This window comes from Delphinus delphis, chromosome 5 (genome assembly GCF_949987515.2).
Source record: "Delphinus delphis chromosome 5, mDelDel1.2, whole genome shotgun sequence".
NCBI classification, from domain to species: domain Eukaryota; kingdom Metazoa; phylum Chordata; class Mammalia; order Artiodactyla; family Delphinidae; genus Delphinus; species Delphinus delphis.
The window spans coordinates 117,582,860-117,609,398 of NC_082687.1; the positions used below are offsets into that span (position 1 = coordinate 117,582,860).

A 26,539-nucleotide genomic window follows, 5' to 3' on the forward strand; every position below is an offset into this window, starting at 1 on the left:
GCGTGTCTGTACTTTTCTAAGGCACTGTTCTAAAAACACGTTGAGACTCTTAGGTGAAGCATGACTAGAGAGAACAGACAGCTGGGCATTTGTATGTTTCCTTATAATTTGCATCTTTGTTTGCATGTGAAGTAATACCAATCTATTTAAAGGAATGTTTAAATGTATAAAATTGTAATACACCACTATCCTTAGTATTACTACCTCTGTCTTTTCTTTATTATTGACACTTAGCTCTTTTTTATTGATCCAGTTCTTGTCATGACAAAGGCAGTGATAGTAATAGCAAAGGATGGGAGGGAGGGACAGAGGAACAGGTGAGGAAAAACAGAAACCCTTAAGTTCTGACAGTGCTACTCTGCTATCACGTAAGAGAAGTAAACACTTCACAGCCATGTTCCTGCTCCTGCATTCTTTAGGATGCTATTTTCAGGTCTTCAATTCCAAAGAATTGTGAGTATGAACAAGGGAACTCTATAGCCTGGTACTGATACTCTACCACATTTTAAAGGTCCTTCTAGGACAAAAGTGATTCATTCACTTGAATTTGCAAATGCATTTCTTTTCAAGTAAATATTCATTTCTGTACAACACTCAAGAATTCTGACAGCCTCTAAGATCATCACATTGTAACAAATAACTGCAATAAAATTAATTAGGTAGCAAAACTTCAGCTTTAAGGATAGTAATCCTACTTACAAAAACAATTCCTTTTGATGAGGATCTTCCAAGTTGAATTGATTTTTTCTTATAAGTTCAAAAAATTCTCCTCTCCTCCTTTAAAATAAAGAAAAATATTTCATAGTTATGATGAGTTCCCCAAGCTCTTATCCCTTTGGTCTAGAAAGACTCATGGAGTAAAATTTTGGGGGAAAAAATCTCTAATGGTTTTTTCTCATCTTAGAATAAAAATTATCATTTAAAAATCTTAAATACCTTACCTTCTTCTCTTCTACCATATTCTTTGGTTGAAACATTAAATCTCACCTCGTTTTTAACTACGAATCACAAATAATGGAAATTTCAATTCTTGAACATGATTTTAAGAAGATGAACCAATATGAGTTAAAAGTCTGATGCCAAGAATGATTTAAGAAATTTTGCGTATGGCATAATAAGATCTATATGCTTTCAGTTTAATTTCATATACCTCATCCACATATATTATGGTATAGGGTAAAAAATGTTCATAATAATTACTCTTTCACTATAAAGTTGTGAAGTCCTTCTGAAGCAAAGAATGACCAAGTAAAGTATAAACTAATATTCATTCACTGTATAGTGAATACCTCTATGTGCTCAACATTGTTAGGCGTCTTGGGAACTTATTAGACATGAGTTCCTTTCAGTGTTTAAAATCTAGTCAAAGACACAAACATAAGAGAAACTTACATAACAAAACTGCCCGTCTGTGAATAAGTACCAAAAATGAAAAGAGGTTTCAAAAGGGTTCAGAGGGGAGAGCCATGTGGGTCTCCACAAGGGTCGGGAAGCCTTTGTGGTTACAGGTATTTTTCAAATTCTTGGTAATTTGATCATCTTTATTCTGCAATCATTTTGAATACACTGAAATTTACTATATTTTCTTTTACCCTAATTAACTTTAAAGTGCTCCAAAATCCAAGGAAACAGACTCTTTTAGATGTAGTTACTTTCAGATGCACAGCAGTGGATATCTGGTATATGGTTTTGTGTGTTTCTTCTGTTTGTTTTTACTTCTCAAAAGAGTGGCTAAAACCATAATGCACATCCTTGTACAGAGGGAGAGAGGCCTGTGTTCCTGGGAAATCCCTTGAGTGTGACTGCCGGACTCCCCTCACTCCCAAACTTGCAGCAAAGACCTCAGTCTCTGTGTGGGAAACGAATGCTTGCCCAAAGGCAGCAACATCTTTCCTTGCTTTTAGAAAGGCAGTTTAATGATGCAAACATACCTACATCCCTAATACACTCTAATGCATACTTTAATTTTTGAATCACTAACTTCATTAAAGTTCTGCATTAATATCCTTCTTTTGCCAAAATCCAATAAAAAGAAACAACATTTACTTGTCTGGCACTCAGCTCCTTTTCCAGCCCACGTAAGCTTGGATGACAGTATAAAGGAATTGTGAAATGGTCAGAAGTTGGGGGAGAGAAGGAAAGGAGGAAAAGCAAATGGCCTACATAATCTTTAGGTTGGCCAACCCAGCTTGGAATGACCTTGAGATGGTTATTTGCTTTGCGCATTATTTCAGAGACAAACATCAGAAATAACTCTGTATTCTGTAATTTCTATAGCATTGAGTAAGCAGAAGAAGTAGACTTTTCTGGCTTCCTTTGAGAAACTGCTCCATAGTTTGATAGACAGCTTTGCCAGGACATTTGTCCTTATAATCTAAAAATACCCCAGTGTGGATTTTTAAAGTTTGAAACAATGCAAACACATCCAAGACCTATTTATCAACATATTTCTTAAAACTTACTTAATGTACAGTGCTAGGTCTGTAGCTAAAATAGCTTGCTTGATTATTTTCAGCGTGGTCTTATATTCTTCAATGGAGAGGCCACTGAGAATCTGATTGCCCTTTATAAAAAAAAGAAAACCATCATTAGCATTCCACCTGGAGAAGCTGCTGATAAGAACAAAATCTGAAAAAATAGTCACATCTCTTAAACACATGCCTAGTATTCTGAACTCAGGAAGATAGAGGACACCTGCTTACATAAAGTAAATACCGTGAAATAATGTTTCCTCTCTATGCACCCACCCTCATCGCCTTGTCATACAAGAAAAAACAGCTTCATGGTGATTCATGGGCCGAAGTATGCATGTTTCTCCAACTCTTCTACTCCTTAGGCTTTAGTCCAGGCCCCAAATCTAATAATTATATACCTTTTTCCTTTGGGCAGGCTAACTGCTGTGATCTGAGAACAAGTAAAAGTTTGAAAAATCAAAAACTGTATTAATAGATGTGAAGAACAGGGTGAGGAAATTGTAAACAATTGATTATTTTAAAAATCATTTCTCTATGGCTTCTGTAATAAATCCAATAACATTTCTGGTGCAGATTCATATAATTTTAACTTCATATTGAGAACAGTGTGTATTCCTCAGGAACATGCCAATACAGATGGGTAGAGGGTGTGAGCAATGATGTGCTTACTGGTGGTATAAAGAAAGCAAGAGTTGAAACATCTGTAAGGACTATTTCAAAGGTGGCTAATCCATGTGCAAGTTATCTAAAGTTTTTGCTATGTAATCATTTTTTATTTCTTGCCTGTAATTTAAAGCACAGTGACTCTCTAATCTTGAACTAAGTAAAACATACCTTGGGTACCCAGAATATACTCAAAACAACATCTGTAAATTGAGTCAGATGTGCTTCCTAAACCTCAGGGCTGAGAAAAAAACCCAGAAGCTTAGCAATAGGGTCTGGAGGTAAAGGATTTGTTCTGAAGAAAGGAAACTGCTGAGCCAGGTTCAAACATTGGTTAGAGGATAACTGATGCTGAAATTGTGGTATACGTCTAATTAATGAATCTGTGATTACACAAGAAACATTATTTTTAAATATTAAGCCACTTTAGATTCTGGGCAAAACAAAACTATATTCTGATACTTTTATTTATTTTAAGACAAAACTATTTCAAGTGGAAAAGTAGAAATGTCTTTTGGTATTGTATTTTTATTTTCCCTTCCAAAAACAAAGGCTGTAAATTCTTGTGTATTGGTGCTTACAAAGACAGAATATAGATGGGCCTTATAATGTGAGGCCAGCCATATATACAACCAGATTCCTTTTATGTTAAGTAATAATATATTACATAAGTTTTATGTTATCTAATAACAGAGCTATGATAGGCATACTGTAAAATACGTTTTTTTTTTAAAAGGTTAGCATATTTTGTTTAAAACTAAATAGGATATTAAAATGAAGTTTGAGCTGAAGGGCAAAGACAGCAAATTCCAATGAAGGTACAGATGTTGCTGCTATAACTCGACACACACATTCCTGAGAAGTCTCAGTTCGGAAAAACCCCACACTAAAAATAACATGGTTTTTGGGAGAAACAGTGTTAGGGCAGACCACTCAAAGCCTATGTGACTTTATAACCAGAGCACAAACCAAATCAAGAACTGGCACCTCTGGGGGTAACTTGGACAGGCCAGGCTAGCGAGTCTAGGGGCTGCCTCTGAGGACATTAAAGAAGCACAGAAACAGCTGAGTGGAAATGGTGGTTTGTGGAAGCCCAGAGGCAGCACAGGGGGAACTGGATGGCGGAGACGGATGGCGGAGACAATGGGGCTGTACTAAGGGAGGTGCTGAAGGAAGAGCAACCTCCTTCCCGTGGGCCCAGAGCAGCCCAAGGCGAGGGTGAGCGCCTCAGGGCTAAGTGCCCATTTTCAATATTCCTAAAACAGAACCGAAAGGGTTGCTCATGCAGGAGCCAAGCAGAGGGCTTCTTCCTTCCTTGCTGAAGGTCAAAATTCAACTCCCATAATTCTGGCACCTCACCCAAGAGAACTTGTTCATGAAACAGTACAACTTATACATTTTACTGACATCATTCCCCTACCTCCCAATCATACATCAGCTAATTCACGTTAAACAGTCACATCTGTAGCAGTCTGTACTAGAGCATGTGCAGAATTTATAAGGAGGTGCCCAAACTGGCCACATAACTCTTATCCCTTCACCCGCACCAACAGGTGCGATTGCGTTCCCCTTCACTCAAGTAAGAGAGAGTGGCTTGAAGTCGCGGCGTATGCCTGCTGGAGTCTGCTGGGTGGGGTGGGCTCCAGTACCCTTGTGTCTGATTCCTGTCTGAAAAATCTACAAGGCAAGACACAGGCTGGCTAGATGCTCTGATGCAGCAGTGAAGGAGAGGTTGCTACTGAACAGGACGGGCTGCCTTCTCTGAGTTTTGGAGGCATGGGGTTGGTTTAAGTCCTGTCCTGTTCAAGAGGACCACAAAGAAGGCAAAAGAACCTTAGCAGAAAGGAGCTGAAAGCCAACAATCAGAGTTCCGGGAGCTGAGGAAGGAGCCGTAAGGTGATAAACTGGACAGAGACGATCACTCATATTAAGGCGACGTCAGTGGAAAAGCCACACAGTTAAGGCGCTCGGCCAGGATCATGGAATTACTCGTAAGAAAAGAACTAGGTTTAAACACCTACCAGGCACAAACAGGGGGACACTCATCACACTACCAGTCTCTTGTTTCCTATTCTCCAAGTCTGGGGGAGTAGGAAGGGACATGGGGGTTTGGGGGTGAGGAAGGAGTCAGAAGAAACATAAGGGAGGGATGAAAGGAGCCAACCAGGGTGGGAAGAGAGAACCTGAAACTAAATCAAGCCCCACATCTGGACTACTACATAGGGCTGCACATTTTGGTTTCTAAATTGAGAACTGTATGCTATATTTTAGGACCTGAAGTAGTAACTAGAGGGTAAAACTTATCAAAGAGTGACCACAAAAGTCATGGGCCACCTGTGTTTTCTGGGGCTCAGGGAAGAACTAGTGCCACTGGGCAAATGTAAAGAGATGGAGGTAAAATTGCTTTAAAATTATATACCATGCGTTTGTGCTTGTTCAACGTAATCGTCTACAACTTTCACTGTTTTCTTCTTATAAAGGTAATACACGCATACAATGGGTAATGTGAATAATGAACAACAAATCAAAACCAGAAAATAAAAAAAATATTAATAGTTTAACTAGACAAAGCCGTTGCGAACATTTTGGCATATATCATTTTAACCTTATTTTCCTTAACAAAAATATGACTAGAGTGACATACTATATGCTTTCTTACATTGATAAATATTCATTTAGCCAAATTGTTGAATAGCTTTATTCCTTAATGAAAATGTTTATTAGTGGTCAAAAGTTTCCATAAAAAGAGGAAAAGGTACTGCCTTATGAAAGAAAACCTTTGAGAGTAGTATAAACCACTTCATTTGACAAAAACAAAAACAAAAACAGAACTGAGAGCCATAAAATACCAGTTTTGTTTGTTTCTAATTTGGAATAACCAAATGGAGGTGAGTAACCAGTTTTCCCTTTTCAGGCAACATTTAGACAGTTTTGGTTTCTAGAGAAGTGAGGCTGCGAAGATCTCAAATGTTTTGGCTTTGCCTTTCTTACCCAAAAAGGAATAAAGCATGCTCAAGAATTTATGTTGCTGGGAATAAATCCAAAACTTAAAAATAAAACTGAATTTATAAAGTGCTCTGTTAAAATTCTACAACCATAAATTAGGTACTTACAGGGCTATTAAGGATCATCAGGCACTGGTCAAAATGATGATGCTCCATGATCGAATGGCAGTAGAGCTGAGCAAGGGGGTGTTCACTTCTGGGTTTGTTGAAGCAAGGAAGAAAGTTTAAAAAAATTATCAGTTTCCCCAGTATATCAGTTATCAATTTCTCCTTATTATTGGTTAACTGAAAAAGAGGCTACTTCACAAAAATTAATCCAGCTAACAATTTTCTCTCCTTTTGCTAAGAAGAGTGAGGGAATCTCTGGGAAATACATATAAAGAATCAAACTGTTTTCAAATACCAATGTTAACTGATGCCGGTTCAAAGTATGAACAATTTGATTGGTTTTAATATTTATTAAAATAGTAGAAGGAATAAGGACAAAGGATTACTTTCTCTACACACAAAAAAAATCCCTGAAATAGCTGTGCCAATAATAGTTTCCAGTTTCAAAAGTGCAATTAATTTAAAATCTGAAATAAATTTCCATGCAAGCCTTTCTTCTGAAATAAGGCTGAAGGTCAGCATCCCTATGTGTGCCTGTATATAAGAAAAGAGTCAACTGAGATGGAATTAGCTGAGGTGTGAGTGATGGGAGGCAAGGAAATGGGGGACAGTGGGTGCACATCCCCTTCTGGAGGAAGGAAGGAGACAGCTGAGTCAGAAAAAGTTCCCAGCGTGGGATCCAGGTTATTTCAATGCAGGACATCCTGGCGGTGCTCTAAAATGAACTTGGGGAAAATGGTAAAGACCATTTGGCTGAGTGAAGTGAGGGGAGGAATATTATAGTCAATTCATTATATGTAACAGAGTCACAAATCAAGTTCTAAAGCATGACAAGCAGAGTCCTCCACCTATTTCTCATGACCCTTCACATGTGAACATAAAGCACCATTTGCACTCTTTGTTCTTTAAAAGGAAGACAGAAAGTTATAGCTCCTGAAAGTCTCTGTTTCTTGAATTAATACGACAGGGGTTTATGAATTGTAAAGCACGACGCAAGTGTTAGATAACACAATTGATTTGTTATTCCTCTGTACTAGTACATGAATCATTCTTTTACTTTGCACTTAATTTGCTGAAGATAGAGAACCTACCCAAGACAAGAAATGTAACACAGGAAAAAATGAGTTGGAGTGAGAGAAGCTTAAGGGAAAAACAAAAACAGTAAAACGAAAATAAAGGTAAGAGAATGGGTGATCTCATCTACTAGTGTTTAACCCACCACGGATATTGCTGACTTCCAAACTGCCATGTTTTGTTGTTGTAACCTTTCCCAAGTGAACTCCTGCCTTGTCTTCTTTGTTCCTTCCGTATTTAGTGAGTTGTACCGTGGGTCAGATACTGTGCTTATCACTGGACAGTGGGAAGGCAATGGAGGGACTAAAATGAGCAGATTTGTAAGAAAAGATAAATCTGCTGGAACCAAGACTGGAGATGCATGGAGACTACCGGGATTTAGTTAGGAGACTAGTGGGAAACCATTCTAGTAACCCAGGTAAGAGACAGCCTGGGTTACAGTGGTGGAATCCCAAATAAAAAGAGCTGCTTAGGAGGTAGATTAGTTAGGAGTTGGCAATGAATCCTGATGTTGGGAGCTAGTGGGGATGCGGGAGATGAAGGGGGAAAGTATGGAGGCTAAGCTTCTGCTTTGTCATTTCTGACATAGGAAAAAAGGGAGAAGATGATTAGAGATGGGGGATGAAGGAGGGGAAGATGGACTAGTTGAGTGCTGGATCTATTAATTTTAAGGTGCCTGAGGTACAACCAAATGGGTATAACAGTCTGAACTCGGGTCTGGGCTGGAGAGAGAGATGTGGATCACATCAACATGCTTGGAAATCCAAGCCACAGGAGTGGATGAGGTGCTCCAGGGAGATGGCCCGGGATAAGAGAGGGCCTAGCATAAACGGAATCGATGATCTCCCTCCAAATCCTGCCTGTATTCTATAGTCTCTATTTTGGCAATAGCATTTTCTCATCACTCAGACCGGATAAGCTCAAGTCAACTTCAGTACAGCTACCGCCTTCCTCATTCCCTTCACTTAGAAAAGGAAAAGCTTCTAGAGTGTCTGTTATTGTCGTTTATACGAGGAATCCAAGCACATCCAGTATTAGCTTAGTATCAGTTTTATTCTGCTGTTACCCTGTTAGCCTGTATTCCTTTTGAGTTTGTTATCATTAGGGAAAACGACTCTACCAATTACTATTTACTGAGAGCCTATGCCATGTCCAGCACTGTGCTAAGTAGTTTACATTTAATTTTTACAATAGTCCTCTGTAGGACACTTCAGCTCACCACATCAGAATCTTCGGTCCCACCTCATACTGCAGCCATTGATGTAGTGTCCAGCTTCACGCCTGCTCTAACTAACTGCACGAGGAGCCCGTCAGAAGGCGCCTGCCCTGGCCCGCCGAGAATACCTCTCACTTCTGCCCACAGGAGGGCTCTCTGCACTCACACTCACTCAGCCTGGAGCGTGTGGAGTTAAGGCCTCTGGAGGTCCCCTGTGACCAGTGGGGTATGGCAGCCTGCGGAGCTGCCCCTCCCCCTGCAGTCTCTGTCCTTTTGCGAACAGTTCTGGGTCTCATGTCGTAAGACTTCTCAAAAGCGCCTGGTGGGACTGAGCACCAGCTGCCTGCATGGGTGGACAGCTGGATACCTCGTCCTTCTCCTGGCTTTCCCTTCTCTGTTTCCCACTCCCAGGCCTGCATTCCTGCTCCCTGGGATCGCACGCGCTAATAAGCTATATGCACGCCAGCTTTTGTCTCAGGCTGTGCCTCCTGGGTGACCCAGGCTGAGACCTCTAAAACTGGCATTTTAGCATTTGTTTTTTAGATGACCAAAGGTACAGAGAGATTATCTAACTTGTTCAAGGTCAACAGAAAAGGCAGAGCCGGGATTCACATGCATCCTTTTCACTGCATCACACTGGCTTGTGACCCACAGCACTCTGCACACAGTATCCACTCACCAACCCAGTTAGAAGCTGGACTAGAAATGCAATTAGGTGGATATAACACAGACATGTTTAAAACTTCTAACGCACATTACATTTTTAGACAGTGCAGAAAGGACGGTTTCACATTAGAGAAAATTCTTGGCTTGTGAGATAGATGAATGCAAATTATGTGTTTGCCTTTACTTCTAAAAATATGGATTTATGAATCAATGAAAGGGTGACAAATTCCCCAAATTTTCCATTTACAAAGATATTCATGGAAACCAATGCATTCTATATCCTGCTACTTTTTACTCTTTCAAACACAAGGCTTCGTTGCCTCTTTATTTGAGGGTGTGTCACAAGGACCCATTAAACCACTCCTGCTGCTGGGTTATTCCCACACGTCAGTGAGCAGTCATGGGCTAGCACGCCCTCCCTGCATCTCCTCTTGTCCTGCAGTTGTTGGTCCATCTCTGAGAGTGGCGTAAGGATGCCAATGCAGAAATCAAACCAATGTCTCAGGAGTACAGAACCTTAGAAATCAATAGAAAATGAAAGTTCTGTGAGAAAAACACAGCCACCCCAGCACAGTACTCCTTTTCACTGATTCTGACAACGGTCCTTAATCTGGCTTCTCATCCATATATATTGCTCTGGGCTCAAATCTCTTAGCTACTCTTTGTGACCCATGTCAACCCATTTAATTCTTTTTTTTTTGGTAATGTATTTATTTATTTTTAAATTTGGCATTAAAAATTTTTTTTTTTTATTTTTTGGCTGCATTGGGTCTTTGTTGCTGCACACGGGCTTTTCTCTAGTTGCAGTGAGCGGGGGGCTACTCTTTGTTGCTTCTCATTGCAGTGGCTTCTCGTTGCAGAGCACGGGCTTTAGGTGCACGGACGTCAGCAGTTGCAGCATGCGGGCTCAGTAGTTGTGGCTTAGTTGCTCCGCGGCATGTGGCATCTTCCTGGACCAGGGATCGAACCCATGTCCCCTGCATTGGCAGGCGGATTCCCAACCACTGCGCCACCAGGGAAGTCCCAACCCATTTAATTCTTAACTTCACAATTTCTATGCAAATCATCACTATTGCCTTCTATGAGTCAGGGGTTATTTTATGTTCCTATTCTCTGTGATCACAGATATTCAAGTTGATGATTCATTTGACCTTGTGACCCCAGTTCTTGGACCTTCTTGACTCTGCTGATTGCCCTTTTTTCACATCAACAATAGACAGTCCCTTCTTTGTTCCACAGCTCCTAGCTGCTACCAGGCATAGTCTCTTTGCTACTCCCTGTCCCTCCCTGGGGAAAAAAAAGCAAGATCTTCAACTCCCATCTCTCCTTAACAGTATCCCCCTGTGAAAATAGCTAAAACGTGTTGAGCATGTAGTCTGTGCCAGGTACTGTTCCAAGCACTTTACATCTACTTATACTCCTTAATCCTTACAAGAAACCCTGTGAGACAGGCACTGTCATTATTCTACTATACAGAGAAGGAAACATAGAGAGGGAGTTTAAATGACTTGCCCAAGGTCACAAGGTGAGAGGAGTCAGGATTCAAATTTGCACCATAACCATCACAGCTCCTGCGTGGTCGTCTAAGGACCAAATGAGCTCATGTACATAAGTGCTAGGAGGAGTTCCAAATGCCATGGGATAAGACCTATATTAAGTGTTAGCTTCTATTATTATTATTACTATTATTATTAGCGACTAACTGAACTTGCACTTTATTCATATTCAGATCTCTAGTCTCTCAAGCCCTCCGACCTTACCAAGGATGATCTCACTGGCTAAAAAAGACTCTCCTCAGTGTGAACTTCACAAATTGTGATTCCTGTGCTGTCTTTACTGCTCTTTTAAGCCTCTAGGAGCCTGCTGACCCTGTTACCACCGTGCCTATTCACGACCTTAGCTCACTCCTGTTCCTCTGTCACAGAGCAGAGAGGACCATGGTACAGGGCAAGTTCTTCCAGGACAACTATACATGATCTGATTGTCGGTACCAGGAAATTTTTTATTGATTTTGCTGAATCTCTAATCTTGAAAAAAACATTCATTTGGTCATTTTACCTCTTCTAACCTCCATACTATGTATTACTTTCTCCTCATTGCCAAAACTCCTTTCCCCTCCATCCTCCCTCCCAAAGGACACACACATGCATACACACTTCTCAGTTCTTCATTGTTGTCAGTGGCACCATCATTGTTAATTGCTTGGACCCAGAGTCATGATTTTATCCCTTCGTTCCTGCATATAACTAGCTGTTCAATATTTACACAATTTTCTCCTTCAGTCTCTTCCTTTCTCTAGCTAATATGTGATGTTCACATACACCTGGCTTCCCCTACCTAACAGCTTTCTGGCTGGAACTCTGTGGTTCTAATTATTACCCATTTACCTTGTACCTTACTTACAGACTTTTCTTCCTAAACAATGTCTTCATTACCCACTGCAGCAATGGCTCCTTGTCTTTTCACTACGCCGAATATAAAATGCACGGCTTGGTTTTCCAGCTCTCCCTCGGAAGGGTCTTCTAACTTCCACTTGTTCATCCTCTTACTTTCCATCCCTAGTCAGTGAGCCTTCTGACCAGTCAGACTAGCCATCATGTCTGTTCCATGAATATGCCCACTTCACGGTGTTCCTGGAGTACCTTCATGCTCTCCCCTCTCCAAATCCTACACACTTCAGAGATCCGGCTGCAGTCTCACCTCCTCCATTAACAGTAAGGGTGGGCTACACTGATCGTCGTCAGTCTCCTCTACTGACCACTTATAGCCCACGTTATCAAACAACACAGGACTTACTAGATACTTTCTGGCATTAATCACCATTGTTTCATGAAACTGCAAATTCCTTGATAACAGAAGCCGAATTTTATACTTTTATAGCTCTCTTTCTGCCTAGCAAAGTACCAGGCCCCAGTAACTGCACATTATCTCTTTGCCTAAAATGTAGGATAATTTCACTATATTTATAAAACACCAATCCTGAATCTAACCAAATAAATGCATCTACAAGAGTCCTCTTATACTGACGGCAGGCCTAACGTGGGGAAACTTCTCTACATAAGCAGATGTCTGCGCTTCAGCCATTTTGTTCCTATGACTGCCTGTTTTTAAAAGAATAATTCAACAACTATCTGGAATCACTCTTGCCTCCATCCACCCATGTGGGAGAAGAAAGCACAAGCAGTGAACTCTTCTCTCAAAGATTTCACTGGTGTACTTGAAGCGCTCTTCACAATGGCAATCTTCCTAGGCCAAGAAGGAATCAAAGAATCAGATACTGAATCGAAACACAGTTTCCTAAACAAGGAAAATCTTACTTCAATTTAATTTTCTGAAAAGATGTTCAACAAGCACAAATGACAGAGTTCAGTTTCTAACTTTGCTACCATATGAGGGCTTTTTTGTCTTTTTGATATATTACTTTTACTTTTGTGTCTTACTGTTTTGGTTTTCTTTATAGAGTGTTTGAATATCTGATGAGGTCTGGACACAGTACACCTTTTTAGAAGTTAGTTCTTTATATGGAAATGTTTCTGATACTCTTAGTCTCCAAAGAGTCCCCTGGTTAAGAAAATCCTACTGGAGGTATCACTCGTTTACCACTAGGGAAAGGAAAAAAAGAAACATCCCTGGGAAATTCTTGGTTTCCTTTACTCAAACCACAAGGATGTAGGAAGAAATAAATATCTCTGAAACTCCTTTAATTTTTTTAAAAGTTATTATTACTTAGTGTAAGTCTGCTCTGCGGTGTATGTGAAAGCAAGATTGTGTGGTCTGACTTTTTCCCAGGACTTTTTTTTTTTTTTCAAAGAGAGGATGACGTTTCTCCAGATGTTTTTCCGGGTAATTATTTTTAAATAAACAAAGGAAAAAATAGCTTAGTGGCTTTTTTCACTCCAGAGCAGGGCAGTACGGCAATCCACACACTAATAACCCATATCCCAATGATATGGTGTTCAGTGCTGAGGCAGGAAGAGAAGGCAGCACCGCTGGCTCTCATCCTTAGGCTGTGCTTGACTCTGCGCTGTGAATCTTTTCACGTCGTTGTTTCCTTCCATAATTACTCCTGTGTTGATGGGAGGCTCAGGACCACAATCACATGACAAAGCACAGGGTACAAAGGACATGTCACCCAGTCAGTTCTCCAAAACATTAGACTTTAAAGAGGAGACAGCAACCCTCTGATAGTCAGGCAAGAGCTTGCTATCTTTTCCCATCAAAGGTCAGCAGAGGACACGGTTGCTACATCGCTACAATTCTTTTTACATGAAGTTTTCCGTTTACTGTATTTAGATAAAGGGAATGTGATTAGAGAGCTTTCTGAAATTCCCTCAAGATATCAGACATGTGGAATTTCCTAGAGAGATCTATGCTTTAGTTGAATCACTTGCATACCTTAAAAATGCTCTGTAGTAAGAGATTTCACCATTAAAACGTATGCCTTTCAACTAACTTGCTTCAAGAAAATAAAAATGTCACAGTGGCTCAAAAATCTGATGAAAAGTGATATCACCTTTATTATCTCATTTGTCATTGCAAATGTTACTTAAGCGTGGTTCAGAAGGGAGCCTGAAAAGCTTGTCTGAAGAGTTAGTATCTTACTCGCAACATCAGCCAAAATGCAGGCTTCAGCTCCTAAGATTTATTTAACACTTAGATATGTACCAGGCATTCTACCTGGTAGTGATGTGTGTTATGTCTTAAAACTTATATGAACCCTATGAGGTAGGAATGCTGTTATCTCGATTTCACAAGCCAGGAAATGGAGGTGTAGAGAGAGGAGTGTCCTGCCCATGGTCACACAGGAACTCTGTGGCAGAGGTAGGATTTGAATCCAAGTCTGACCCCAGAGCCCAAAGTCTCCAACACTGTGTTCCACTGCCTTTGCTAAGACCAAAAGCCTCTTTCTAGGCAGCATTTACTAAGTACTTAGGATAGAGCTAAGCACTTTTCAAATATTATCTTTTAATCCAGAGTGAAATTCTACCTTTTCTGATCTACTCTTAACAGTTTTCCAATGAAGCTCCTAAGCTGGGTGTATATAAACAAAAGCAAAACGCTTGGTAATTATCTAATGAAATAAGATTCTCAACATAAATAGTTTTTGTACTTCAGGCCAGAGATGTTACCAACACAATATTGGACTTGCATTATTTTTTCCATTTCCCTTAAATAAAACCAGAGTATGTTATGGGACCTTGACCAACTGAAATTTTGTACCATCAAATTATGCGGTGGCTTTTACTTTTAAAACTACAATTTAAAAGAAACAATCTCTTCTGTTGCTGGGGTGAATGCCTTACCGCTGTATGTAAGAGTTATTCACACCGCGGTGATCCAAATCGTGGCTTAAGGCAGCAATCAGCAGTGCGAGTATCTCCAGGTCAGTCAGCCTGTTCTGCACGACCGAAGAGCAGAGGAAAGAAAGAGAAAGAACAATTTGGTAAAGCGCATTATACCACCTCTTTCCACCAATCACGTGGTTTTCTCCTTAGTGCTTTACATATGTGCTTTCTAGTCACATAGGACTCACGCTAGAATCCTATTCTGCAGGCAATCAGTCGTACTTTGTTTTCAGAATGGGATTATCATTATCAACCGAAAAAGTTCAAATGCCTCAAATAATCAATAACCTGTCCACCTATAGTCTATATATATATATATATATATTTCTTTTTAAAGAAGATGTTGGGGGTAGGAGTTTATTAATTAATTAACTTATTTTTGCTGTGTTGGGTCTTCGTTTTCTGTGCGAGGGCTTTCTCTAGTTGTGGCAAGCGGGGTCCACTCTCTCCATCGCGGTGCACGGGCCTCTCACTATCGCGGCCTCTCGTTGCGGAGCACAGGCTCCAGACGCGCAGGCTCAGTAGTAGTGGCTCACGGGCCTAGTTGCTCTGCGGCATGTGGGATCTTCCCAGACCAGGGCTCGAACCTGTGTCCCCTGCATTGGCAGGCAGATTCTCAACCACTGCGCCACCAGGGAAGCCCCACCCTATTTCTTATAAATGTTTGCTATGGCAGGAAAGTACTGCTATGGTATCTGATATGGCTTCTTGGACAACAATCACTTTTTTTAGCTCTAGCCAGCTAAAATGTGCACTCTATGAAAGTAGAGACAGAGAATAACATTTTTAGAATTTATTAAATAAAAAAGAGCATGGAAGCTCTGAATTAAAAACAGTTTTATGATGTATCCCTGGAATCACTGACATAGAATAACTTGTCTATTCCCACTGAAGTTAGAATCTAAGGACAGAGATATGAAAAATTTGGCCCAGAAAAGAACGAATTACTTGAACGTTTTCTGCATTGATCTTCCTGTAAACAGTCTCTGGTCAATGTATATGAAACCAAAATGGTTTCCATGAAATAGTACTTATAAAATTAACAGAGTGCTCCAGAGAAAATGTGACAGAGAACCCTGGACTCATCTATGGAGCCAAGTTCAGGACCTGAGTGGTTTTTGAGGAATTCTACTATGGAGCAGGTTGAATGTGAACATGAGAAATTTGATACTTTTCTTATATTGTAGAGTTTTCTTCTGAAGGAAGCATTTATTTGCCCAAAGGCTATTAAGTTTAACATGAAGCTATTTTAAAGATTTTTAAAAATAGGCCATATTACATATGAAAGAAAATTAGAAATTATTTTGCCATACCAGTCTTCCTTAATTAACAAAATGTATTTTGTAAGTGGCATTAAATATTATTCTCAATCGTCATTAGTGCACATTAAAAAAACACTTGAAAGAATATGCTGTATTCTTGCAGCAAAGCAACAAAATGTCTTAAATATATAAATGGCTCTAAGAAGTACCTGAATTTTGCCTGCTTTTAGTGCGGCAAACATGCACTGAGCTGTATTAAAGGCATGTCTCCAATTATGATAGGCAACATTCTTCCGATAGTTCTTCTTAACACTTAAAATCCACCTGCAAAGAACCTTTAGGAAATAAAGCGTTAAGTAGTAAAAATAACTGCTGACATTTATCACACATTTATTAATCTTCACGCAATGTACAAAGCATTTACATCTAACTCCCGGGACTCTGAGGGAGGTACTACCATTTTGATTATTGTACAGATGAGGAAAGTGACATTCAGAGACTTGCCCAAGGTCACAGTGCTTGTAACCTCAGCAGTCTGACTTCAGAGCCTACCATGCAAACCACCGTGCTAACTAAATTAGATGTGAAATGCAAGGCAGCTCGAAGAAAGGTACTTTTGTCATGGGTAGGGCACAGACTAGCTTTTTAACAGATATTATGTCCATGTGTCATCAATTAGGAGAGTCCAAGTAGGCAGTCACACGTGCATGAATTCACTCTCAGGGAGCCATGCAAGCAGCCAGTCTCCAGTTCTTCTCATGCTCCCATTCTGTATGTCTGCAAAAGTAATGGTGTGAGGCTCTGGGGATGGCTTGGGGGCAAGGCACACAGCACATGTCCAAGGACAAACTGGAGCTCCAAGTCCCAATCTTTGTCCCTTTTAAACTATGCTTAAATATTCAGGCAGAGTTACTGCTTGGTTACCAAGAAGTAATTAACAAAAAATAATATATGCAACATAAAGCCCTGGCGCGCGTGTGTGTGTGTGTGTGTGTGTGTGTGTGTGTATGTGTTATACACATATTTTAAAAGATGGGGAAAAAAAGGATAGATTTCAGAAAAATCTCACAAGCTGGGTTTAATTCAACTCCTTAGTGGTGTATTCAGTAAAATCCCCAGGGACTCATGGGCTGTAAGCTTGATAATTTTGTGTTTGTGTTAGCATCAGAGTCTGCCTCTCTTCAATACTGAATGATTTACTATACTTTTGGGGATCTCTAAAAATAAATATGTGCTTCTCCCTACGTGTATCACTGGAGATATTTCAAACACAAAGGGCATTGCCCTGGGGAATAGAAAAAGTACCAGGGAAACAAATGTTGCTTTAACAATATTCAACACAGTTTGATTGGCTGCAAAAGTAGGCCAAAAACAAGGTTTCTTCTTTGTTGGTAGAAATTGTTTATAGAGGATTTGGCAGAAAAATCAATGCTTTCATATCCTCCCTTTTCTTCTCAGGTCTCTTTGTTCCTGTTCTATGACGCAGTTCACAGGGAATTCTGATAAAAAGAACCCAAATGTCCCCTAGCTCTTTCACCCCCGAGTAACCATATTTCCCAGAGGATTTCCGTATGCCTAAGGTTGACGTGCTAACCTGAAGTACACTGCAGCATGACCATTTCTCAACAAAGTCGACCCCGAAGACGATAGATTTATCTAATTAGGAGAATTTTAAGTAAGAGCAATTAATTTTCTTTGATATGCTTAGAAAGTGAAGTGTCATGGAAAATTACTGGCGATTAATTAAAGAGTCAAGGAAAATAAGCAGGAAAACCCAGAAATTTAACCTATGGACATATCTCTTTACTAATCATAAATCTGTAGATACAATTAAATAGGCACTTATGCATATAATGTGAAATAATGACCAAAATGACTTTATGAAACCTAATTCCTGATGGACTACTCTATTCTGCTTCTTTTTATTATCTGGCCACACTGCGTGGCTTGTGGGATCTCAGTTCCCCGAACAGGGATTAAACCCGGGCCATGGCAGTGAAAGCGCTGAGTCCTAAGCACTGGACCGCCAGGGAACTCCCTGTACTGCTTCTATGGAAATGGGCCTACTGAACTAGGTAACCCAATGGATACCCAACTGTATCTCATTAGTAACTAGATTCAAGTACAGTTTTGGATTCTGTTATCAAATGTTCTTAACAGCATTTAGGAAAATTATGGTCAGATCTGCTTAATGCTTGGTGGATATGCCTGGCGTGTTCAAATCTGTAGTCCAGTCTTTTGCACAGGACTACTGAGTAATTATGTGCAGTTTGGAAGACCCTAGGGAGCATGCTCAATACACTGAATCAGTCTCCAACATTAGGCTCCCTAAGTCCTGCACGGCGTCCTTAAGATGCTATGGGAGAAAGCGAAGAAAGAAAAAACACAGCTTAGCTCCTGCCTTCAAGAATTTCAATCAGTAGTGAGTGAAAGTAACAAAAGCACACATATAAAGGAAATAAATTCACATAAAAATGAGAGCACAAATTTATAAACTGTCAATAGCATTCCAAGTGGCATGAAGTCAATCCTAGGGTTCTCCCAGAAACAGAGGTTTTTAAGTCAGGCTCTGAGGAAGAGTATGTTGTGGCACAACATACTTGGAGCAGACTTGGAAGTGGAGCCATCCTGTCCATACAGGGGAGGAACGACACGTAAAAGACAGAAGGTCAAGGAAAACAAGTACAGCACACGCAGATTTGTTGGAGTAGAGTTGAAGAATCTGCTTCAGAGATCAGCAAGAATTATAGGAGAGTAACTCAAGATTTGGAAGCCAAGCAGAGACAGGAAGATCTGACATAACTTTCAGTAGGAAATATTCTTTGTCGGGGCACTTCATGGTGCTTAACATCCTCTCTAGCAGTCACATTTTAATTTTATCATCCTAAAATTATATCTGAAATGTACAGTGACAATAATATCTCAAATAAACAAAACCAGAAGAGTCACTAAGGCAGGAAGGCCAACCAGAATAATAGCAATGTTCGTGTTGATGTTGGCCGGAATTAGAATAGGAGTTATTCAAACAGAAAATGAGAGTAGATGAATGAGACATCGAGGAGAAATATCTGCCTAATGGATAAACATTCAAGGAAAGGTAAAAATAAAAGACTGTAAAAGAAATTCTCAGTGACTATCTTCATACCCAACACTCAAATGCTATCTAAAAGCTTATGTTTTTAAGAAATAAGAAATAAATCAACTTATGTAAGAATTTCATAAATAGGTACAAGGATCATATTCCTGTTCTGTCCAGGCCCTTTCAACAGAATCAGCACTAGTGTAAAGTATGGGCGATCTCAGGAATGGAAAGGGATTTGAGCCGCTATCTAGGTTTAGAAGTTCCGTGACTAGCAAGAAGCAGAACTGAGATTTGCGTTTAGAACTTCTGGCTCTAAATGAGATCTTCACTCCATTAATAGAAGAGGCTTTTTAAAATGAGCCCTATAACCTACCACAGAGAAATCTGATAGGGAAATATAACCATGGTCAAATTTGGTCTAAGGAAGGGATAACTGACATGTACTCTACACCTGTGTGTTAATCGAAATATACAAGGGTGCACACATACACATGCATGCAAATAGACAATCTCACAGATGCATGTGTAATTCTCACAGGACTCCCGCTGGGTAGGTCGTACCACTATTCCCAATGAACAGATTACAAAACTGAGAATGTGAGAGATTAACTGCCCAAAGAAGTCAGAGGTAATCACTAGTCGAGCTATGACTCAAAATCCATGAACTTTCTCCTCCACCATGCTATGTCAATTTCTTCATTTGTAAAACAGGGACAATAACAACCAAAGAACCTTTCTTGAGAGCTTCTTAAAATAATTAAATGATATGATCTCTTAATCAACACGCTCTTATAGGAGTGAAGTATTACTAGAGAAGAGTCTACAGACAGTTGGTCTTTGTTTTCACCCAAGAGTAATATAAACCGGTTAAATTAAAGAAAGAGCTAGATTCGGGCCCCCAGTAATACCAGAAATGACACTGTATTAACCTTAGCTATATTAGCCCTCAGTTTTCATGCCTCAGTGAGGCTTTGAGAGCAGGGACGAATCATCACTGAAATGTGTACCTAGCACAGTACAGGATACACTGCTTACTGTTAATAAATATTCATTTTATGAATGAATGGATTGCTGGATAGTGGAGGCCTTCAAGGTATTTACATTTCCAGATAGGAAATCTGTACGAGGAGACTAGACATTCAACTGACTGGAAAAAAAGTAGTTTTAAAGGCAAATTACTGATTTTTTTTTTTCATATCGGCCTTTCTATTCTCCCTTATTCTTTGATGAGATACACGTAGCCATTATGAAACAGAATAGAATTCCCTGATATCTCCCAACTGGTATTAGAAGGTATTGATTTCAGTCTTGCTATTTTCTGAGAGGCGAATAAGGTAATCGACGGGGGTTAAAATCAGTTTTCATCTTCACTCCATATGGGTGACCCTGTTTGAACCAAGAGCTTGGCTTCACATCAACCTCTTCACTCCCTCACTTCCAAAGGAGTTCACTCTGTTTTGGTCCTTCTTTCTACTGTGTTATCGTAACCTCCACAATCAGATCACGTTACTTCCCTACTTAAAATTCCTCAGTGACTCACCATTGTTTTCAGGATAAAATCCAAATTCCTCTGAATAGTGTACAAGGTTCTACAGAATCTGCTTCTTGGTTGCTTTTCTCAGCCCCTCTCCAGTGCTCCATGCCTCCAACCCCGCTTTCTGTCATCCTGCCTTTGCACACGCTGCTCTCACTGTTGGGAATATTCTCCCCTATTCTTCAACCTGGTGCTTGATACATGTGGGAACCCAATACATGTCTTTTTAATGGTTGATAACTTTTCTTTAAACACGCTGGGTATGCATTAGGTGACAGTATATGAATCTCTGAAACTTAAAAATCCTTATTCCATACTAGTGTCCAAAACTAATTCTCTCCCTTACACACACACACACACACACACACACACACACACACACACGCTTTCCAGAGGACACCACTGCATTCCTACCTCATGTTTCATCTGGAAGTTCTGCACAAGGTTGAGGTCAGTGAACATTCGGATTGTGCACAGTGCCGTTTCCAGGTCAGACAGCTCAAAGTCACTGAAGCTGAAGTCGGTGATTTTAAGTGTCTGGGCAGATGGTACCATGGCAGCCTTAGGTAAGGGGAGAAGAAGAAAGTGAGATAAAGCTGTTAAAGCAGCAGTGATTCACAAAGTTTTCTTGCTTTGCTATGGGGAAATAGCACACTGTGTTTATTTTTTTTCCTTTTAATGTCATATACTAAAAATCTTTTAATGTAGAAGTTACTCCTTTTTTTTTTTTTTTAAACTGAGCCACATGTGGGTAACTAATATGGTTCCAGGTAGGCCAGGTGGAGGAGAGAGGGTAACTGTACCTAGAACAGCAGGCAGAACTAAGGACTCCAGTGATCCTGCCCCTTTATACCTCCTCAGTGTTATTCGTTCAACAGATACTTATTGAGTAATTATGGGCCCCGTCCCAGAGGATAAGTGGTGAGCAGGATAATGATAATGTTCTAAGCATTTTACATTTAATCCTCAAGACAACCTTATGAAATCGATCCTCTAGCTCCATTGTTCAAGTACAGAAACGTGAGCGTGGATGAACACTTCCTTACCCATGGTAGCACAGCCAGGTAAGGACTGGAGCCTGGCTTCCAGTGCAGACAGATTATGCTGCTCTCAGATTTGACACAATCTCTAATCTAGAGACTAACAGAACCTACTTTACTCAAGCCTGACCACAAGAATCACCTAGGGTGCCTATTAAAAATAGAATTAGTGGGCTTCCCTGGTGGCGCAGTGGTTGGGAGTCCGCCTGCCGATGCAGGGGACACGGGTTCGTGCCCCGGTCCGGGAGGATCCCACATGCCGCGGAGCGGCTGCGCCCGTGAGCCATGGCCGCTGAGCCTGCGCGTCCGGAGCCTGTGCTCCGCAACGGGAGAGGCCACGACAGTGAGAGCCCCGCATACCGCAAAAAAAAAAAAAAAAAAAAAATAGAATTAGTGATTCTGATTCAGTAGGTCTGGGATGGGTTAAGAAACTGGTGTTTTGGAGGTGGATCTGTGTTTTAATTAACATCCTCAGTTTTGATTTGTTAGTCATTTAATTGTAGTAAAACACTTGCAATTTCTTCAAATACACCTTGCTCTTTTTATTTTTTAAATCAATGTTCCTTTTACCTCCTGCTTCTCCTACTTTCTTTAACTAGAGGACTTAAGACACAGTTCCCATCCAAAGAAGAGTTAAATGCCCTTCAGAGCTAATCCCACTTTGGGAATACCTGTTTAATTACACGAAGTTCACTATAATGTAATTTCTTGTTTATCTGTCTCCTAAATACACTGCGACTGACAGGTGGGGCTGTACCTTACACATCTTTGTATCCATTGTGTCTACTGATGGATACAGTTTTGATATTTGTTAATATGAATATTTATTAAATGAATGGAAGGGGGAAAATCTTATTCCCTTCACTTAATTTGAGTTATAAGTTCTGGTTTTAAGGTCCCAAAACTTCTTAGGAGAGTGGAGCCCATTAACTTGAGTTAGAAAACTAGCAGACCTGGCAAATGCATTCCAATTCGTTTGGTTTGGTACTGAATATTTTTAAAAACCACCGAATTTGTTATACTATTTAAAAATTGGGAGAGTTATAACAATAAAACAGGATTTCTGGCGTCTCCTGGAAAATCCGGCCACGTTGAGCCCCAATTCCCATGAAGCAATGCTGGCCACAGCCGAGGCCCCCCGGCTCCCTCATACTGAGCAAAGCTGTCAGGCTTCTCTCCTAGATTTCCTGCCGCGCCCCTGCCGGCATGAGAACTTGTAAGAACCCCACTTCTCCATCCCCTTGACTATTCACTCTGCCAGCACTGTAACTGCCTTAGCCAGATGTGGCTGAGATTGACGTGATGAAAAGAGGCTTTAACTTGGTGTGGGGCAGAGGGAAGAAAACCAGGTTCTTTCCAATGTTTTTTCCTTGATTCCCTCCAAACCCCTTAAATTTCTTCTGAGAATCTGGTATATCACTTCTCTGCCTTCCCTCCATCTTTTATGAAGTAAAAAGGTCAAAACTACTAAAACTTTATGGAGCAATCTAGAACTTTCCCTACCAGCCTGAGGGCGCACGCACATTCTCTGCTCATCGGGACCCTCGTGTTTTACTTACATATACCAGACCTGATTAAACTTTAAAAGAATGTCACCCTCTTCATACTCCAAACCAAGACTCTTTTGCCCAAGCCCAAAATTCACGAGGAAATACGCCTTCTGTTCAGTCAATTCGACAGGCTAATGCGTGGGCTGAACTAGGGGAAGAAAGGAGGGCTGAAAATGCACCGAGAAAGGGTAGCGCTGTTTACACCAGCCTCCAACATCGAGACGGAGCAGACAGCTTGAGGGGACCGGGGAAGTGTGGAGGTGGGAGAAGGCCCACCTTTTAACTCAGAGCAGATGACAGCTGCTTCCCTTAAACATTGCACAAGAGAACAGATGTTTGTTCCTTAGGGCATCATTATTCTTAGAGCAGGAAGTTTTCCCTCTTTCCTTCCACAGCGGATATTCTAAACACAACGGGATGAAGACGGCCAACATGGCTTGTGACTCGCCCCATTATACACTCTAACTCCCGACCGCTCTCTCCTGAGAGCAAAGACGCTTCTCTTCTGCTTGTTCAGCCACGTCACACCACGACTCAACCTTTCTAAGCTGACCTGGGGGGATGTGCAGACATTTTCCTTCAGAACCTTGTGGTCAGTGATACAGAGGTTCGGAATTCTTGGGATCGATTGCTAATAAGCCATGAGAAAGTCACACATCATTTAAAGCTCTCGTAAACTGCTTCTCTGACCATCACAAGAGAATTCAACTTTCTGTCTGCCCTGAAAGGGCTTGGGATAAAGGGGATTTTAAGTAAAACATATTGCCTGTCATTCTAACTTACCATTTTATAAAACGAAATAGTCTACATCTTACTAATAGCAGGGAAAAAATATGTGGTATTTCTGGGAGAGGTTATGTATATACAGTTCTGGATTTTTATAGCTTCCTTCACTGACCGTTTGATTTGTTAGAATTTGCAAAGTGAGACTTCTGACTTTGTTTTTCTTTGGGGGATAATATAACTTATTGCATCATGATGTTGAAGACAAACAAGTAACATATTTTATAGATTCTGTAAAGCTATAAATGTGTATATGTATTATGGTTGACTAATCCAATTCGAACTTCTGGAACCATGATACCACCTAATACTGCACAATACTGCTTATTTCCCCACATGAAAGCACAGTGCCTGTGAATTCTCAGGCAATAGCAATTAGATATTTTAGTGCTTCATCTGAATATAGTTAAGCCTTTCTAGGGTTGGGAGTTCTAATTTGTGTCAAATTAACCAAATACGGGATATAAAGAAGATACAAAGCTCCCTGGGTTAAAGATTCAACCTGGCAAACCGTTTGGTAGTACAAAGTCATTTTTCTTCTGAGTTCTTTAATTATATCTGCCACTCAAACTCATAAAGAAACTAGTTACCTCTCGTGACTCTTTAGAGGAAATTCTTCATTCAAGTTCCTTTTTTATGACTCTTTTTTCTAAAGTCTTGATCCCTTTTCACCATTCTTGCAAAAATTAAACAAAACAAAACAAAACAAAACTCTGGAAGTGAAATTCACTAAGGGTGGAACTGGACATATCCTTGGGAGTAGGACTGGATTGGGTTAAAGGAAGCAGTATTCAGAGCTATAAAAATACTTTAACTGCTCAGTGATCGTTAATTAAAAACAGCTGTTCTGAGTACCCTCTGACTGATGAGGATCTATATAATAAACTGATCACCAGCCGGCATTATCCTAGATCAGCTACCACATCTGCATTTGGCATTAGATAATGATCATAAAAAGAGAAACCTGAAAGCAAGGTGAAGCACATGGTAAAGGAATGTTTGCTATTAGGGGTTCTAGTCCCGATGCCCCACTGACTCTGTCACCCTGAACAAGATGTTCAACCTCTGCCCATTTTCTCACCTGTAAAATGAGGGGGTCTCTAAGGTTTCATTTATCTCTGTGTCCACAGGACTCCAGGATCTATAACTGCCTTCTCACTTTGGAATCCAAGGCCACCCTGTGAGTGGCATCTAAATCTTGCCAGTGACCTTCCTGTACAGGCCCAAGCTCCGTCTCTGACTCTCTCACCATTTAAGGTAAATGGATGGTGCTCCTTAGCTGTGACGGTGATACTATGCTTTTCATGGGTACGTGGTAGCCTCTATACTTACTGCAATAATGCTCTAAATGAAAATTTGAGTTTTTGGAAATTGCCATCATTTGACTTTTTTATGCAAGGTGGGGAGAGGTGTCTATGTTTTTGCCATTTGTTTTCAAGGTTAATTAATGCTGTCTCTTTCACTTCCGGGTCTCTGTGGTAGATACTGTAGCAAGACTCCATTAACATAACACCTATTTCAACCTTTTCCTAGTGAGCCTTCATTTTCTGAAGAGTTAAGAAAGCTCAAAAATATATTTCCCTGACTCCCTTTCAGCTAGGGTTCCAGATAAAATCTGGTTTCTTCAATGAGGTATACCTGAATTTCAAACTAACACAGTGCCTACCACACGAGGAACCCGTTTTTCTAAAATGTGGTTCCAGAGCGTGTTATGCAGCTGTGGAGACTTCAGTTCTGGCAGCAGCTTTCTCACTCCCAACATATGCTGCGATGGTTGATTCTGGAAGGAGATGGCCTAGTGGCTTTCTGATTCTGGCTTACATGAAAGTTTCCACAGTGAGCCAGATCTCGAAACCCACACACAATCTCATCCTGTAGGCTGCTGAATGACGGTGTAGGATGAAATCACAGACTTGCTGTATCTCTTATGTGAACATTAGAGCATTGATCAGGAGCAAGTGGGGCACCAAGAATGGAACTGAGACATTTAAGAAGATGTGGATAACTACACATATCCCAAACCATTCACTCTAGAATATGTCTATAGTATATAATTTCATGATGCCTATACTTTACAGTCATAGCTTTTTTTCTGATAATTATATAATATTATATAATCAAGTTATACATATAGTCCTTCACTATTCTTTAAGTTCCAAGAGGACAGAGATTGATTACTTATTGTTATATTTGTAACACCTAATATAATACCCACATAAAATAGATAAATGTGAATGTATAAATGAAAAACTTTTTGTGATGATCAAGCACCTAGTCAGTTCTTCATAATATTTACTTTAATTTGGCAAAGAGCTATAACACAAACATTAGTAATGAACCATGCTGAGTGAGACACAACGGATAAATTATAGACTATGACTTCTTCTCTTACAGTTCAATTATTCACTTTATTTACTTTTGAAAAAATTTTTATAGCTGAATTCCCTCTTTCATCTGCACAATGAATACTTCGCTACTGTAATTGAAAAAACTCAGCTTCAGCTTGTTTTAAGTGTCATTAAATTTTGATTGATTCATTTGCAAGAACACTGGAAACTCAGGATGGGAAAGCAATGACCAAAAGTTTTCTACTTTTTAGCAGCTCTGGGTAGGATGTTACTTAAAATGGTCAACTCTAGATAACTCCCCTCAAGTAGAGAATTGGTTACACTTCACAAACAAAAGGTTTACATTTATTTTAGAACACATGGTGCTTTTTTCTTCCTACCTGTTTTCC

The 26,539-nt window shown here is 40.2% G+C and overlaps 1 protein-coding gene across 2 annotated transcripts in view; it reads right to left on the reverse strand.

The window, feature by feature from the left end:
- PDE5A (phosphodiesterase 5A) overlaps positions 1-26,539 on the reverse strand; it is a 135,915-nt gene that overhangs the window by 11,293 nt on the left and 98,083 nt on the right. For both annotated transcript variants that reach the window (XM_060012937.2, XM_060012938.2), the window contains exons 12-17: positions 20,844-20,990; positions 16,023-16,148; positions 14,510-14,604; positions 6,251-6,338; positions 2,463-2,563; positions 700-777 (exon numbers count right to left, since the gene is read on the reverse strand). In XM_060012937.2, the coding sequence (XP_059868920.1) occupies positions 700-777; positions 2,463-2,563; positions 6,251-6,338; positions 14,510-14,604; positions 16,023-16,148; positions 20,844-20,990 (635 nt within the window). The remainder of the gene's footprint in view (positions 1-699; positions 778-2,462; positions 2,564-6,250; positions 6,339-14,509; positions 14,605-16,022; positions 16,149-20,843; positions 20,991-26,539) is intronic.